The 18,866-nt window shown below is 43.2% G+C and overlaps 1 protein-coding gene across 1 annotated transcript; it reads left to right on the plus strand.

The window, feature by feature from the left end:
- Positions 1 to 10,700: 10,700 nt before the first annotated feature.
- Positions 10,701 to 18,459, plus strand: ica69 (Islet cell autoantigen 1). The gene is given in 14 exon segments (NM_001173875.1): positions 10,701 to 10,797; positions 10,908 to 11,082; positions 11,308 to 11,380; positions 11,526 to 11,649; positions 13,471 to 13,669; positions 14,097 to 14,222; positions 14,334 to 14,432; positions 14,903 to 14,949; positions 14,952 to 15,005; positions 15,114 to 15,154; positions 15,459 to 15,521; positions 15,692 to 15,970; positions 16,911 to 17,003; positions 17,263 to 18,459. Coding segments are annotated over 14 exon segments (1,512 nt in total). The 5' UTR covers positions 10,701 to 10,780; the 3' UTR covers positions 17,385 to 18,459.
- Positions 18,460 to 18,866: the final 407 nt, after the last annotated feature.

Below are 18,866 nucleotides of genomic sequence, written 5' to 3' on the forward strand. Positions count from 1 at the left end.
CTTGTACTTGCATAAATGCTTCTTTGAAATTCTGGCTGCCTTGTTATCCCATAAAAATGGAATTACTATTGAATCCAGTTTCTTAAAATAGCTTTGTGGTATGAAATTGGGTAGACATTGGAAGAGGTAAAGAAACCTGGGTAGGACAACCATTTTAATAGCGTTTATACGCCCAACCAAGGAGATAGGGGCGGCAGCGTAGCCCAGTGGTTAGACCGTTGGACTAGTAACCGAAAGGTTGCAAGATTTAATCCCCGAGCTGACAAGGTACAATATCTGTCGTTCTGCCCCTGAACAAGGCAGTTAACCCACTGTTCCTAGGCCGTCATTGAAAATAAGAATTTGTTCTTAACTGACTTGCCTAGTTAAATAAAGGTATAAATAAATTTTAAAAATAGGCAGAGTTTTCCAAAATCTATATTTTGTTTAAGCTGATAAATTTTCATGACCCAATTCGCTTTCAATAGCTGATCAAGGTCTCTTGTCACTACAATGCCAAGGCTTGTGAACTTGTCCATCACTGTTCTAAATGGGGTAGATTGCCCCTGTCGGCAGCCTTTGAACAGGCGGAATGACTGCGACATTTCTTGATTGGTTACCACGGACGCCATTGGGTGTGCATAAATAATTCTTATCCAATTAAGAAATTAATTTCCAAACCCGAAATGCTCCAGAACTGACATCATATACTTCCACTCAATCTGATCAAATGCCTTCTCTGCGTCAAGAGCTAATACCACTGCCTCAACTTTATGATCATGATACATTACGTTGAAAAGGCGTCTCAAATTGTAGTATATATGTCGGCCCGGGATAAAACCTGTCTGGTCAGGGTGTATGATGTCAGAAACATACACTGCTCAAAAAAATAAAGGGAACACTTAAACAACACATCCTAGATCTGAATGAAAGAAATAATCTTATTAAATACTTTTTTCTTTACATAGTTGAATGTGCTGACAACAAAATCACACAAAAATAATCAATGGAAATCCAATTTATCAACCCATGGAGGTCTGGATTTGAAGTCACACTCAAAATCAAAGTGGAAAACCACACTACAGGCTGATCCAACTTTGATGTAATGTCCTTAAAACAAGTCAAAATGAGGCTCAGTAGTGTGTGTGGCCTCCACGTGCCTGTATGACCTCCCTACAACGCCTGGGCATGCTCCTGATGAGGTGGCGGATGGTCTCCTGAGGGATCTCCTCCCAGACCTGGACTAAAGCATCCGCCAACTCCTGGACAGTCTGTGGTGCAACGTGGCGTTGGTGGATGGAGCGAGACATGATGTCCCAGATGTGCTCAATTGGATTCAGGTCTGGGGAACGGGCGGGCCAGTCCATAGCATCAATGCCTTCCTCTTGCAGGAACTGCTGATACACTCCAGCCACATGAGGTCTAGCATTGTCTTGCATTAGGAGGAACCCAGGGCCAACCCCACCAGCATATGGTCTCACAAGGGGTCTGAGGATCTCATCTCGGTACCTAATGGCAGTCAGGCTACCTCTGGCGAGCACATGGAGGGCTGTGCGGCCCCCCAAAGAAATGCCACCCCACACCATGACTGACCCACCGCCAAACCGGTCATGCTGGAGGATGTTGTAGGCAGCAGAACGTTCTCCACGGCGTCTCCAGACTCTGTCACGTCTGTCACATGCTCAGTGTGAACCTGCTTTCATCTGTGAAGAGCACAGGGCGCCAGTGGCGAATTTGCCAATCTTGGTGTTCTCTGGCAAATGCCAAACGTCCTGCACGGTGTTGGGCTGTAAGCACAACCCCCACCTGTGGACGTCGGGCCCTCATACCACCCTCATGGAGTCTGTTTCTGACCGTTTGAGCAGACACATGCACATTTGTGGCCTGCTGGAGGTCATTTTGCAGGGCTCTGGCAGTGCTCTTCCTTGCACAAAGGCGGAGGTAGCGGTCCTGCTGCTGGGTTGTTGCCCTCCTACGGCCTCCTCCACGTCTCCTGATGTACTGGCCTGTCTCCTGGTAGCGCCTCCATGCTCTGGACACTACGCTGACAGACATAGCAAACCTTCTTGCCACAGCTCGCATTGATGTGCCATCCTGGATGAGCTGCACTACCTGAGCCACTTGTGTGGGTTGTAGACTCCGTCTCATGCTACCACTACAGTGAAAGCACCGCCAGCATTCAAAAGTGACCAAAACATCAGCCAGGAAGCATAGGAACTGAGAAGTGGTCTGTGGTCACCACCTGCAGAACCACTCCTTTATTGGGGGTGTCTTGCTAATTGCCTATAATTTCCACCTGTTGTCTATTCTATTTGCACAACAGCATGTGAAATGTATTGTCAATCAGTGTTGCTTCCTAAGTGGACAGTTTGATTTCACAGAAGTGTGATTGACTTGGAGTTACATTGTGTTGTTTAAGTGTTCCCTTTATTTTTTTTGAGCAGTGTATTTTTTCAATCGGTTTGCCAATAACTTTGTCAACACCTTATTTTCTATGGGGAGTAACGACACGGGGCGATAAGACGACATCTCCATGGAATCTCTATCTTTTTTCAAGACCCGTGCTATTGTAGCCTCATACAGTGTTTGCGGGAGTTTGGCATTGTCTTTGGATTGTTTAAACATTTGCAACATAAGTGGAGCTAGACTGGCGCAGTACTTCTTATAGAATTCTATTACATATCCATCGGGCCTGGGGCCATGCTGTTTGGAAATTGTGCTATCGCTGTGTTCATTTCCTCTAAAGTTATCCCTGCATCGAGTGCAGCAGTTGCCCCCCTGTCTAGTTCAGCGAGAAAGCGTTCCATAGTTTGTGGATCAGTAGCAACGCATTTTGATTGATATAGCTCTGAGTAAAACGGCGCAAGGCAATTATTAATATCCTGCGGATGTGTTACTATTTTACCCTTCTTGTCTTTTATTTTGTGAATAGCTCTAGATGCCTGTACATGCCTTAGCTGTCTTGCTAATAATTTCTGTGGTTTGTCACCCAGTTCAAAATAACTTTGTTGCGTTCTAGCAAGTAAAGAGCCCACCCGTTTCGAAAGGATGGTATTGTATTCATATTTCAACTTTGTGATCTTCTCAAGGCCTGTATTCGAGGAATTCGTCCTAAAAACGTTCTGTTCCCCTAACTCTCTTTCAATTTCTCTCAGCCTAGTATTGGCGCGTTTCTTCCTCTCTGATGTATAAGAAATAATGTAACCTCTAATCACAGCCTTTAGAGATTCCCAAGGGGTGGAGTCGTCAACATCCCCCGTGTCGTTAGCTCCGAGGAAAAAGGCAATCAGCTCCTTCAAATACTGACAAAAAGCCTCATCTTTCAACAGGTATGCGTCTAAGCGCCACGGTCGCCGACCTGTCGACATATGTTAGAGTTTCAGCAACCATGGACAGAGGAGAGTGGTCCGTAATTAGAATAGGGTGATAGGTAACCGACGCAGCTGCTGAAATTAGTCAATTCTGGAATATGATTTATGAACTGATGGAAAGAAAGAATAATCCCTATCTGTTGGGTGCGTCAACCTCCAAATATCAACAATGTTAAGGTTTGTCATCAATGTATTTAGACAGACACTGGCATTTGATTGTTGAAGTGACCTTGATAACCGTTTATCTAAAAGAGGATCTAACGTACAATTAAAGTCACATCCAACAGTAACACTTGTATGCGAGATATTTGGTATGGCCTTAAATACCCTTTGAAAAAATAATGGATCATCGAAGTTGGGTCCATATAAACTGACCAAGGTTATTGGTTTCGATTTCAGTGTACCAGCCACAATAATACAACGACCATTAGGATCTGAAATCGAGGATGAGTAAACAAAAGGAATGTTTTTCCTTATCAGGATTGCTACCCCTCTTGCGTTTGCATCAAAGTTAGACTGGTATATCTGACCGATCCAGCCGACTCGTAGCTTGGCCTGAGCGGAGCGTTTAATATGAGTTTCTTGAAGCACTATGTCAGCCCCCAGTGATTTAAGATGAGAAAAAACCTTAGCTCGTTTCACGACATGCCCTAAGCCATTACAGTTCCAGCTGACTATCTTTATTCCACCAGGTCTACTCTGTGCTCGGTCACTATGTGGCATTTCTTATTTTAGAGAAAATTGTTGCTTTCATACAAAGCCCAAAAGAAAAACGTCCCGCCGTGCGGGAGCTTGTCATGCCACCTGTATTAATAAATGTGAACATAAAACACAGACCCCATCCCCCCTCCCGTCCCTTTACTGAGTTACTTCCCCAAACGAAGCACTCCTTGACTAACACACAAACTTTAGGGTGTATAGACATACAGTTTGAACTAACTCGTCATCTATAGATGCTCCGCATTGTGTTGTTACGTGTTAATAACATTTAGACTACGTTACCCAGCAGGCTATGCGGGAAGCAGATGGTTGGTTAAAGAATTCCTTGCATGGCTAAACATGAAGTTTTCTAGCTGAAGTATATGTTCATTAAAAGTAGTTAAACCTACGCCCCGGTTTGTCATTATATAAGGAACAAACAACACGCATATAAACTAATATTAAATAACACTTAACTCTCACGTGAGGGGGTGAGTGGCGCTAAAACATGATAGGCTAAATAATGCTATATAAGCCACAACATTTCACCCATCATATAAGTCCCAATTTCTGATCTTCTGATCGAAAAGATATAGGCAGGAAATTCAAACACATTCCTGGCCTGTATTTGGTCATTTAGCCGGTTGACCAAGCCGTTAAGTATCCTCAGCCAGGGAACTTGCTTGACAAGAACAGATCGGCCTCTTTTGGGTTGTCAAACGTACGTGTTGATCCCTCAACTGTCACCTTAAACCGGGCTGGGAAGAGGAATTCATATCGGATGTTGGCCGCCTTGCATTTGTTGCGTAACTCATCACACTATCTGTTGGTTCCTCACCTCCAAAGTAATATCTGGGTAGAAAGACACCCTGGCTCCGTTGTAGTTAAGGGGGAACTTTTGACTAGCCCGCTTGAGGCTGAGATCCCTGGTCTGGGGATAGTGCAGCCGTACAATGAATGGCCTTGGTGGCGCGCCCTTGGCCGGCTTCGTTGCCTGTGATCTGTGTGCGCGGTCGATCAGGATGGCCGTTTTGAAGTGTTCACTCCCCAGCAATGCCAGTATCAGCCCCGAGACGAATTTAGTGGGTTTCCATTTTTCAGTGTCCTCCTGGATCCCAAATATTCGGATGTTCTGGCGTCTTGAATGCGACTCAAGCATTTCCAATCGGGCTTTCAGGGGTTTGTTGTCATTTTTGAGCGTTGCGTTCTCGATGTCCTGTAGCCTGGCCTCGTGATCGACTGTCGTCTGCTCAACCTCATGCACCCTTCCCTTAGTTACCTTCACAGTTTCAGTCAAAGTCCCAATACTCTTTGAAATATCAGCCAACCTTATGTCCACCTTCTTGCTTAGTGAGTTTATAGCAGCCAGTATGTCACGTTGAGTAAGATCTGTGGGGAACTCTTGGGAGCTAGCATCTTCAGCTAACTCCTTGTGGGTCGGTGATGTTGAAATTGGTTCGTTGTCTATCTCATTCAAATTATCTTGTTTATCGCCCCCTTTTTTGGTGCCTTTTCCCTTTGTCATATTGCCAGTGTTTGAAGTTATAGGTTGTGAGAGTTTAAAAGTTAAATATTAATTTGTTTCAAAATAGAGCGGAGCTCTAGCAAAGCACGTCTGCCACATGCGACGAATACAACAAATGTAGACTTTACCGTGAAATGCTTACTTACAAGCCCTTAACCAACAGTGCAGTTAAAGAAGAAGAAAATATTTACCAAGTAGGCTAAAATAAAAAGTAATAATAAAAAGTAACACAATAAGAATAACAATAACGAGGCTATATACAGGGGCACCGGTACCGAATCAGTGTGCAGGGGTACAGGCTAGTTGAGGTAATCTGTACATGTAAGTGGGGGTGAAGTGACTATGCATAGGTAACAAACAAACAGCAAGTAGCAGCAGTGTACAAGGGGGGGAGGGGGGGTCCATGTAAATTGTCTGGTGGCGATTTTTATGAATTGTTCAGCAGTCTAATGGCTTAGGGATAGAAGCTGTTGAGGAGTCTTTTGGTCCTAGACTTGTCACTCCGATACCGCTTGCCGTGCGGTAGCAGAGAAAACAGTCTATAACTTGAGTGACAGGAGTCTCTGCTGAATTGTTCAGCAGTCTAATGGCTTGGGGATAGAAGCTGTTGAGGAGTCTTTTGGTCCTAGACTTGTCACTCCGATACCGCTTGCAGTGCGGTAGCAGAGAAAATAGTCTATAACTTGAGGTCAATGTAAATTGTCTGGTGGCGATTTTTATGAATTGTTCAGCAGTCTAATGGCTTGGGGATAGAAGCTGTTGAGGAGTCTTTTGGTCCTAGACTTGTCACTCCGATACCGCTTGCCGTGCGGTAGCAGAGAAAACAATCTATAACTTGAGGTCAATGTAAATTGTCTGGTGGCGATTTTTATGAATTGTTCAGCAGTCTAATGGCTTGGGGATAGAAGCTGTTGAGGAGTCTTTTGGTCCTAGACTTGTCACTCCGATACCGCTTGCCGTGCGGTAGCAGAGAAAACAGTCTATAACTTGAGGTCAATGTAAATTGTCTGGTGGCGATTTTTATGAATTGTTCAGCAGTCTAATGGCTTGGGGATAGAAGCTGTTGAGGAGTATTTTGGTCCTAGACTTGTCACTCCGATACCGCTTGCCGTGCGGTAGCAGAGAAAACAGTCTATAACTTGAGTGACAGGAGTCTGACAATTTTATGGGCTTTCCTCTGACACCGCCTATTATTTAGGTCCTGGATGGCAGGAAGCTTGGCCCCAGTGATGTACTGGGCCGTTCGCACTACCCTCTGTAGAGCCTTACGGTCAGATGCCAAGCAGTTGCCATACCAGGCGGTGATGCAACCGGTCAGGATGCTCTCGATGGTGCAGCTGTATAACCTTTTGAGGATCTGGGGGCCTATGCCAAATCTTTTCAGTCTCCTGAGAGGGAAAAGGTTTTGTCATACCCTCTTCATGACTGTCTTGGTGTGTTTTGACCATGATAGTTCGTTGGTGATGTGGACCCGCTCCACTACAGCCCCGTCGATGTTAATGGGGGCCTGTTCGGCCTACCTTTTCCTGTAGTCCACGATCAGCTCCTTTGTCTTGCTCACGTTGAGGGAGAGGTTGTTGTCCTGACACCAGGCCCCCCACGCCAGTTCTCTGACCTCCTCCCTTTAGGCCGTCTCATTGTTGTCGGTGATCAGGCCTAACACTGTTGTGTCGTCAGCAAACTTAATAATGGTGTTGGAGTCGTGTTTGACCACGCAGTTGTGGGTGAACAGGGAATACAGGAGGGGACTAAGTACACACCCCTGAGGGGCCCCAGTGTTAAGGATCAGCGTGGCAGACATGTTGCTGCCTACTCTTACCACCTGGGGGCAGGCCGTCAGGAAGTCCAGGATCCAGTTGCAGAGGGAGGTGTTTAGTCCCAGAGTCCTTAGCTTAGTGATTGTGGGCCCTATGTGGGCCCTAGGCTTTGTGGGCCCTATGGCGTTAAACGCTGAGTTGTAGTCGATGAACAGCGGCTTCGTGAATGTTGACCTGTTTAAAGGTTTTGTTCACATCGGCTACCGAGAGCGTTATCACACAGTCATCCAGAACAGCTGGTGCTCTCGTGCATGCTTCAGTGTTGCTTGCCTCAAAGCGAACATAAAAGGCATTTAGCTCGTTTGATAGGCTCGCATCACTGGGCAGCTTGCGTCTGTGTTTCCCTTTGTGGTCCGTAATAGTTTTCAAGCCCTGCCACATCTGACGAGTGTCAGAGCCGGTGTAGTAGGATTCAATCTTAATCCTGTATTGACGCTTTGTTTGTTTGCGGGCATAGCGGGATTTCTTATAAGCGTCTGGATTAGTCTCCTGCTCCTTGAAAGCGGCTGCTCTAGCCTTTAGCTCGATGCGGATGTTGCCTGTAATCCATGGCTTCTGGTTGGGATATGTACGTACAGTCACTGTGGGGATGACGTCATCGATGCACTTATTGATGAAACCGGTGACTGAGGTGGTGTATTCCTCAATGCCATTGGATGAATCCCGGAACATATTCCAGTCTGTGCTAGCAAACAGTCCTGTAGTGTAGCATCCACGTCATCTGACCACTTCCGTATTGAGCGAATCACTGGTACTTCCTGCTTTAGTTTTTGCTGGTAAGCAGGGATCAGGAGGATAGAATTGTGGTCAGATTTGCCAAATGGAGGGTGGGGGAGAGCTTTGTATGCATCTCTGTGTGTGGAGTAAAGGTGGTCTAGGATTTTTTTTCTTCCCTGGTTGCACATGTGACATGCTGGTAAAAATTTGGTAAAACTGATTTAAGTTTGCCTGCACTGAAGTCCCCGGCCACTAGGAGCGTCGCTTCTGGGTGAGCATTTTCTTCTTTGCTTATGGCCTTATAGAGTTGGTTGAGAGCGGTCTTAGTGCCAGCTTCGCTTTGTGGTGGTAAATAGATGGTAAATAGACACTTTGTGGTGGTAAATATGTCTACTCCAGTGGAGGCTGCTGAGGGGAGGACGGCTCATAATAATGGGTGGAACAGAGCAAATGGAAACCATGTGTTTGATGTATTTGCTACCATTCCACCTATTCAGCTCAAGCCATTACCACGAGCCCGTCCTCCCAAATGAAGATGCCACCAACCTCCTGTGGTATACACGTGGTATTAAAATGTGTCTCATATCAGTCCACTGTGTCTGCATTGCGACCAGATTTCCTGGTCCCTCCCTGTATGAAAGTTATTTGGCAGCTATTCTTTCAATATATAATATTTATTTATTTAAAAACAGATATTGATCTAATAAAAAGCATGGCTGGAGCACACCCTGATACAATTATTTTGAGTGTCGCACATTCTATATAAACCCCCAGTAATTTATTGAGTAAAACACCAACGTTACGGTATGGCTGTGCCTTCTTCAATAATATGTATTTATTTATTTTAAGACAGATAATGATGTCATAAGTCAATTGTGCCACTTGGCAGTGATTAGGAGGCGGGATCATGTTGATTTAAATGGTTTCACTGTCCATATCCTCAGGCGTTGCTGACTGCTGCCAGATCTTACATCGAAAGAACATGTATTTTAGGTATAGTCCCGTGTGGCTCCTTTGGTACAGCATGGTGTTTGCAACGCCAGGGTTGTGGGTTCGATTCCCACGGGGGACCAGTACGGAGAAAAATGTATGAATTGTATGCATTCACTATTGTAAGTAGCTCTGGATAAGAGCGTCTGCTAAATGAGTAAAATGTAAAAAAATGAATCAGCTAACCACATCATACGTTATGACAATCTGTCAGTCGATGACGTAACACACAACCATTGGTTAATGCCCATGCAACGTTTGAGCAGGGGATCTCGACCAATGCGTGCCTGACTACCTCCGAGGTCTGGAAAGTCCGATCACAATGCATCTTTTAATCGTCTGAAGATGAGGGACAAAGGATGCAAGTTAGAACCAGGTATAAACAGAGCTTAACAGGTACATATTGTAGGAATATTTAGGTGAGTTTTCAGAGCAGTGTAATATTATTATTTTTCCACATTAAATAGGAGCTTGTTAGTAAATGTCCTCTGTAGTGGGCATCAAGCTATTTTTACCTACTGTCCCCATTTAATGTAATTTCTCATATTTACTATCAACCGTGTCCATAAGGCCACAACAGTTCACATAGGCCTACAATAAAAAATGTATGCAAATTGTTTCCACCCAAAACATTATTTGTAACGTGTTTTTTTTTCTCACGACGAACACTTATGTACTGCAGGGAGGAAATTCATGCAAACCTGTCGCCTTCCGTATTATTTGCTGATCCCAAATATTTGATCAACATACGCGACTGCACCCTTTTTATGGGAGCGAGTTTGGTGCGTTGTTACATGACGTCATCGATCATTCAGCGCAAGGATTGTATTCAACAGAATGAGATGCTGGTTACGCTGTATAGCCTAATCAATAATAGTAGAATAAATGTATGGACGTTGGGTATAGCTGAATGGTAGGCTATCAACACAGCAAGGTATGTGATTTTCAATGTAAATTAATTGCTTTTGGTCAATAGGTGTTTATTGGCGGCTATAAGAATATGGAGAGGGCAGTCTGGTTCACATACGCTGATGATGCGAAGCGTTCTGTTTATTCTGGTACGGCGGCCGAGTAAACCGGGCATTGCATTCATTCATATGCAGGAATCGTCTTATTATAAATCTTCTGTTATGGCATTATCCTTGGCTATCTGATGATGATAATGTCTTGAACAAGGTGCGTGCTTGCCTTGTCAGCGACAGGCCTAAAACCAGGTACCTTATTATCAGAGGCTGCTGAATCGTGACAGAGTATTGCCAGGCCCTTTCAGGTCTGCACTGTTAGCCTACAGACTAGACTAGCATGATAGGTTGAGCCTTGTTTAATTTTGTAAATGGTTATTGAATATATCCATCCTACCTATTTCTCAATGAAAAAATTAATTGTTTTGTTTTTAACTGTCTATCGAGCAAGATAATGAGTCCTCTAACATGCCCATGACTGTCAAGGATAACAAGCGGGGCAGCAGGTGCACTTTTCAAAATGGTGTTGGGTGTCAACTTTGTTTTCACAGTAGCTACTTTTGGTTAATATTTGACCTCAACCAATGGGCAGGTAGAAACTCGTACAGTTTTAGTCCACTGTGAACACCATTGGTCCAGACCTACCTGGTGAATGGAGTTGAAGTTGGCCTGCAAAGCCATGACATAACACGTAACCTACGTTACAGGTAACCAGACAAAATGGAGAGGGGAAATTAGTGAGTACACAAACACTCACCATCTTTTAATTAACATCACAAATGTATTTGTTCTTTGCCATATGGTTGATAAAGTAACAAGACTTTGACTGTTTCGGATGTCATTGCAGTGGTGGCTACTCGCGGGAGTATTTTGACCGCTTTATTGAAAGCCAAGACTCGTCTGTTGTGAACAAGTTCCAGCAAAAGTACTGGAAAACCAAACAGAAGATCATCAAGGTCACGGGAAAGAAAGAGGACGAACATGTCGTGGCGTCAGACGCAGACCTGGATGGCAAACTGGAGGTTAGCTTCACAGATCAAATGCTACTAATCTGTTTTGTTACTGTGTCATGGATACATTGTCATGGATACAGACAACTGTTGTGCCAATTACCAAAGACCTGAGCTGACAATATCAAGTATCAACCTCTGTTCATCACATAACATAGGCAGATGATTGTTCAAGATTTGCATAAAATGCATAAGTATTAGTTGACTGGCATAAGTCATTTTCCCATGGCATTGTAGGTGTTTCACTCTGTCCAGAGAACGTGCATGGAGCTATTGAAGGTGATCGAGCAGTACCAGAGAAGAATCTGCTGTGAGTCTTTCCACCCTCACATCTGGTACCCGCTTCCATGTCGGACCCAGTTACATCTGGATACCCAAGGTTCTTCTGGACCCGGATTCTAAAGCCCTGTTCAATCTTCTGAGTTCTACCATGTGGTTCTATCCCTCCTCTTCAGTTCTATCCCAGGAGGAGAATGAGTTGGGGCGGTTCCTGCGCTCGCAGGGCTCCCAGGACCGGACCAGAGCTGGGAAGATCATGCAGGCTACCGGGAAGGCCCTCTGCTTCTCCTCCCAGCAGAGGTTTGTACCTGGACCACACTACCAGAGGACAGACAGACACACTGGATATTGCAGTGTAGATAGATAGACAGACAGAGAGAATAGGGGGCTCACATTACAAGGTAGAGAGATCGACTACTATCCTGCATGTCTGTCTCCCTCTACCAGAGGAGACAAGACAGACTACTAGTGTAGTGAGACAGACATGTAGGATAGTAGTCATAGGCGGCGTGTCCATAAGGCTAGGATAATTAAATTGGCAAAATGATATAGCCTAATTAGCCTACTCCTGTCTATACAAAAAAAATTGGAATCATTCAAAATGGGCTACTACACCAGAAAGCATGATTTGGCCACAGAGGATCATTAGCTTATTTTAAAATTGGTGGCAGGTAGCCTAGCTGTTAAGAGTGTTGGGCCAGTAACTGAAAGGTCGTTGGTTTGAATCCTTGAGCCGACTAGGTGAAAAATGTGTTTAGTGCCCTTGAGCAAGGCACTTTACCCTAATTGTACCTGTAAGTCGCTTTGGATAAGAGCATCTTCTAAATGTAAAAAAAGATTGGCTGTGAATTGTTTTAAATCGCATTGCCTACAGTCGGGAAGGGCCCGCAATTTCTGCAGCTTGCGCGGCAAATACCAAATTGATGATTGTTGAGTTGCGACTGTCAGTGAAAAGCAGAGGCCTAGCCAGGCATATTGCAACATTTCAAAATCCAATCGCGGGAAAACAGAGTTTTGAAAGCAAATTGCTGTAAAGAGAAAACGATGAAAATACTGTCTTTTAGATATCAAAATTCTCAACATAATTGAGCGAACACACTTATCAGCATCATCTGCTATATATCCCCGGTGAGTTTTCACTGATCAGTGCCACTTGGAAGTTTGTTTTTGGACAATCATTTCCTCTTCCGGGTTAGATGGACGTCATATTGTAAGTATTTGTGTCTCTTTCCATTTTTATTGGTCCGTTTGTCATTCTCAGCAGAGTAGGTTACCCTGTAACTTTAGTCGTATTTATGAAAAATATTCTGCTTATAAAGTGTAGTAGAATTGCATGAAATGTGTTTATGAAAGGTCACATTTTTTCCCGTGCAAAGAAAAGAAACATATCTGATATAGCTCTACGTCACTACGCGCTCAGCCGTGCATTGAACAGTCTTTTTTTGCGAACAGTGATTGAGTTATATTATTAGCCTATATCATGACTATTCAATCTACTCATCACATTATGAATAGTAGGCTTCTTACATATGTCTGCAAATGTGATGATGCATGGAATGCTGTATTTATAAAGGTACATTTTTTTTTTTTTTTGATGGTGAAAATGAACTTGAAACTCATGCTGCCTATGATAGTAGTCTCCCTCTTACAGAGGAGAAGATTGTGTCAATTGGCTCCTAAGGGACAGGCTAGGAGTCTGCTGTGTAGAGAGACAAAAAGAGAAAGAAAACGGCATACAGTGACAGCTTTGTATTCCGACAGACATGGGCCTGTACTGTATCAACACAGTACCCAGAGTGTTTGAATAGAAACTGATGACTCATAATTGAGAGAGTGCTATGATAATCCATGTTGTTTAGGTAAAGGTTTATCAGTGAATTTTTACTTACTGTTTGCCGCTCCATCTTTAAGCTTTAGTGACAATAACCCAGTCAAAAAGATTCAGGAGCAGAAATAAGGTTAACAACAGGGGGAAAAAAGTGAACACACAATCATCTTTCTAAATGTATATTTTAGTCCAGCTGCTGCTCTTCACTCACTCATCCACATTGTGTCAGCTGCACTTCATTTGGATGAGTGGATTTGTTCTCTGTTGACGACAGTCTTTTTGTCCCCCCTCAGGCTGTCTCTGCGTAGTCCTTTGTCTCGCCTCTACCAGGAGGTGGAGACTTTCCGATACCGGGCCATCTCTGACACCTGGCTGACGGTGAACCGCATGGAACAGTCCAGGACGGAATACCGTGGAGCACTGCTCTGGATGAAGGATGTATCCCAGGAGCTCGATCCAGACACACACAAACAGATGGAGAAATTCCGCAAGGTTAGCATACTCTCTTTAGATATAGGTCTCGATCATATCAGGACGAAGGACCGTTTAAACAGTAAGACTGAAGTCGGTGGGCCAGATTGATTAAGCATTTGTACCTGTTTCTTTAGAGCGAATTTAAATCCGAATTTCATAGAATCAAACAGAAAATGGAAATTGTTATATTCACCACTAGATGGTGCAATTTACTGTAAACTTGTGTGTGATTGTGTTCTTTAGTATGGAGCTGATTCATGGGAACTAGGGGAAAGGCATGTTTTCTTCAGTTTTGTGTTGGTTGCACTCAGGGGTTATCTTGAGTGAGAAAGACTTCAGTTGCACTTGCAACATCTGTGTATTCTCATGTGTGATCTTTATTCCATGCAATGTTATGATCCTGTCTTCCTTCTGTTGAGTAATATTTCATCTCCTCTCATCTCAGGTTCAAGTGCAGGTGCGAACCACTAAAACAAGCTTTGACAAACTGAAGAATGATGTCTGCCAGAAAGTCGATTTATTAGGAGCCAGCCGCTGCAATCTGCTTTCTCATGTTTTAACCACATACCAGGTACACCAGAATATCAAGGAGTGGTGTATGCACAGAAAGTAAAATAACAATTATTGCATAATAGTAATTGTTGGCTACAGCCTTGTGCTAATATGTATTTGTGTGTTTCAGACCACCCTGTTGCACTTCTGGGAGAAGACGTCTCACACTATGGCTGCCATTCATGAGAGCTTTAAGGGCTGCCAGCAATATGAGTTCTCTACAATCAAGGTGAGGGAGGCCTCTCATATTTTATTTATTTTATTTAACCTTTAACTAGGCAAGTCAGCTAAGAACAAATTCTTATTTAAAATGACTGCCTACCCCGGCTAAACCCTAACCCGGACGACGCTGGGCAAATTGTGCGCCGCCCTATGGGACTCCCATTCACGGCCGGTTGTGATACAGCCTGGAATCGAACCAGGGTCTGTAGTGACACCTCTAGCGCTGAGGTGCAGTGCCTTAGACTGCTGTGTCACTCAGGAGTCCTATCCCTCTGTAAGCTGTATTATCTTTGTCAGGATTTTGGAAACGGTGAACAGTCCGTTTATATATCTATGATATACTCAAAAGGTGTCCGTACAGTGTTTTACTTTACAATAACGAAGAACGGTGTATTTCACCATAAGGCCTCACTTAGATGAACGCACAAGGTGGTGTTGTCTTGTGATGTTGTCAGTATGTCATTCTTCTACTTCCAGAGCCTCCAAGACCCCATGGATAAACTGTCATCTCAGGGATCGAAGAAAAGAGGGAGAAGAAAGTCATAACAAAGACCGATCTTGAGGAGACTGCAGATGACCAGTAAGTAAAATCCGTACAACATGACAGAATTAATTTAAAGTCTTACATTAGGCTACACAGGATCCTATACTGTACACTACATGTAACATGTTTTTTTGTTGTCCTTAGACTTATCTCAATAGATCCCAATGAAGAGTCCAATGAAGAAGGTAACGGACAACAGTGTATTTGTGAATATTTCAACTAATTAACAAGCCATTGTAACGCACACTTGTTCTATATTGATGGATTTAGGGCTAGATTAAATCAGATTCCCGACACCCACATAGCTGTTGTGTTGACAGTGTCTGAGGTGGAATTGTGTTAGAGCTGTCAAATCCTCAAGTGGCTCCCGGTATTATGCCTATCACGGACATTGCCATTGGCTGCATGGAATCCGGGTTAACGCTTAATTTGATTGAATCTAGGCCTTAAACCAAGTTACCATCCACTTTTCACTCTCATCCTGTGCAGCTCAAACCAAGACACCTTCTGGACAATTCTTTGAAGAAATTGACCTTAATAGACAAATGACAGGTAATGTACAGAAGCACCACCTCAATGTATGTGTCCTAAATGAATACCAGAGAAAAATGTATCAACAGATCATGTGAAATTATTTCACCCCAAAAAAACATAATTAACTACCCATTATTAGGCCCCACTGCCCACCTCTAAATAACACAGTATTTGATTGGTTATTCCAGGGCCTGAGGGTCTTCTCTCAGCCTTCTCTAGTCAAGAGCAGGAGGAAGGTGGAGAGAGGGACAGCTTGGCCCTGTTGAATGAGATTCTGGGCAGCACGTCTCTGGATGAGGGCGAGTTCTCACAGGAGTGGCAGGAGGTGTTTGGTAAGGGGGACCAGGGGAGCGGAGCCACTAGTAAAGGGGGCCTAGTGGAACCCCAGCAGGAGGAAGACTCCTCCATCTTCCTCCCATCTCACCTCCTGGACCGGAACAGGAACAATCTCCAATCTTCGCTCTCAGGTCAGAGGTCAAACACTGTAGATCATACAACACTGTTGTGCATATTTCTTCATTGGTCAGATTGCATTGCTCTTCATTGAAAAACAAACCATGTGAAGCATCCCTGTGTAGTTCTTCTGAAACACAGGGTTTTGTGGAGAGAAAGCATGTAAAAGATCATCCTTGATTAAATTGAGGAGAAAGCCCTGACCAGAGTATGGAGCATGTGACAATTGAATCAATTTGTATTATTGGCGTAATTAAATTCAACCCTGTGGTTGGTTACATTTTATGAATGAGCCCAGAAATGACATAATTAGGGTTGTGCAGTCAGCCTTGACAGTTTTTCTTCTCTCTGAATAAGCACTTCAACAAATAAACCTTCTTTTTTTTTCACCATGCGTAACTATTTCCACACTGAGAGAAAAATGGCCCTAAAATTATTTTTTTAAACTACAGCTGTATAAGTAATAGGCACTGGCTATTTGACACTGGCTATTTGATTTGCTTACCCATAGCTAATTGCTCATCGCTTTCCATTCCATTTCTCTCTGGGTCTGGGCAGCGACTACTAGTCCCTCATCTGTTTTTGTGTTTGTCTATATTCACCGTGGGGGCTAGTGAAGTGAACAGTCATACTGAAATGTAATCTTTTAACCTCATGTGGATCTAAATGTATTATTAAATAAGTTTCCATTACATACATACATACATACATACATACATACATACATACTTGTGCATGCGTGAAACTCGACAAATATAAATAAGTACCCCTTATTTGACCTTCTGAAATGGTTATGGACTGACAATTGTATTTTGGAGAACATGCAGTGTTCAATAATTGCAATATTCTTGTCTATTGCACAAAAGTTCTGTGTGAAAGTAATTTATTGTCTCCTGGATCAAGCAAGGATGTGTATCCCCACAAGATGGGTCTAAATCTCCATCTCCCTTCCAGATTGGGCCACGAGCATTCCACAGCCCATCTCCCAGGCAACAGAGCAATCATCTGGAGCCAATCAGAACCCCTCTAGGCCAACAGCAGCGAGAGGTAGGATTGGGCCAAACGAGTAAAACATATGAATAGAATTGAAAGAAAGGGTTTAGCTCATAAAAATGTTTTAAAAAAAAAATCTGTTTCCAGCAAGAACATGTGTTTATGAGCGTTTTCGGAGTACTTGTTGGGTATAAATATTACCAGGAATAGCACAATGTCTGAGTCAGATGAAGCCCTGTATTAAACAAGACATTACCATTCAACATCCAAGTTTACTGTGCGAGATGGTTTACCTCTGGTTCTGATTGTACAGAGACGCCAGAGACCGCCAAAGACCTTTCAGCCTGGTTTAACCTGTTCGCCGACTTGGACCCTCTGTCGAACCCAGACGCAGTAGGCAGGAGTGGGCAGGAGCATGAGCTTCACAACGCATAGACCTGCGACCTGCTTCACGTCTAGGGATCCTACGCTATAAGTTAGCATAATGCACATGAGGGTTATGGTTATTTTGCAGTTCACATCTGTTCTAGGGTCATCTCTCTCAACCCCTGTCCTACTCCTTACCATTGAGTTAAACAACCATTTGACCCTGGACCAGCTGTTAATGATGCATTTACTGTATCAATCAATTGAGCTTGATATCATGAATTCCAAAAGAAAACAAATGTTATTTGTGTCTTTTTATGTTTGACATGATTTATCAATGTTTTATAAGTTAAGTTGTCACAGAGTAGATGCTTTCAACAACCAAAAGTAAACGAAGGATTCAGGATTAGCTTTTTCAGAATTATTGCCTTGTCATTCGGGTATGCCTGTAAGCTTTCTGGTGGTGACAATGATGAGGCCTTTACACCCATCTCAACAATAGGAAAATCAGTATGAAAGGGTACAATAAGTAAATCAGTATACAGTATGAAAGGGTACAATATGTATCAGTTTTGTCTGAGATCATACGTTTATTGCATGTTTTGTGTATTCCTTATTTAGTTGTGTGTGATTGTACTCACAATATGTTACCGTTGACAATAACATATCTAACATTTGATTTGTTTGAGATACCCTGGAATAAATTCAAGGCGCGTTATAGAGCAGCGCACAATGCACCTTAAGACATTTTCTCAGACGTTTGCGGAAATCCTATTCACGCTAACCACTGCACGTCGGCTCAAGCGTAAATGACCTTAGTCTGTTCTATAGCACGCCTCAGATTGAATCCCAGCCTAGGTGTACATTTATTAACTAGCTGCACCTTTTCAAGTACACAATCTGTATTATATTGCTTGGAGAGCAACATGTGGAAGAGCGAGAATACACATGTTGTAATTGGTGACTGGTTTTTAAGTGTGTAAACAAAATTATTAGAGAATTATATTTACATTTTATTAATTGTTGAGTGCTGAAGAAGCGTGCATTTTGATTTTGTCAGTAAAAATGTTGCTAAATGAGACTAACTTATTAGAATTAAACTTATTGCCCTTAATTTACATTAAAGCCTTGTTTATTCCTGTTATCTTATGTATTGTTGCTTTATTTGAATGCTGCAAAGCTATGCTGTTTCTCTATTGTCAGGTTACAACTACCACAAGACTGTATTCTTCCTCTTTGGTTAATTAGCTTTGAATAGATAGTAGAGAATGCACACATCTCACTATGAATCCCTGAGGCATATGCTGTCACTGTAGGTTTCCTCTGAACCATTAAACTAATAAACCAGGTTTTAAGGGGTTCTAGGGCTCAATGCAATCCGTATCGCAGCATTTCAGCGGTATAGCACGCTTGAAATAACATTTCTGATTGAGATGACATATGCAGTGTTTACCGTGAATGCAGTCTCTGCGAACGCAGGAACATTGCCTTTAAATTAAATTTGTGCTATAGCGCTGAACTTCGGCGATACGGATTGAATCGAGCCCCTAG

The sequence above is a fragment of the Salmo salar genome, chromosome ssa05 (genome assembly GCF_905237065.1).
Source record: "Salmo salar chromosome ssa05, Ssal_v3.1, whole genome shotgun sequence".
NCBI lineage: Eukaryota > Metazoa > Chordata > Actinopteri > Salmoniformes > Salmonidae > Salmo > Salmo salar.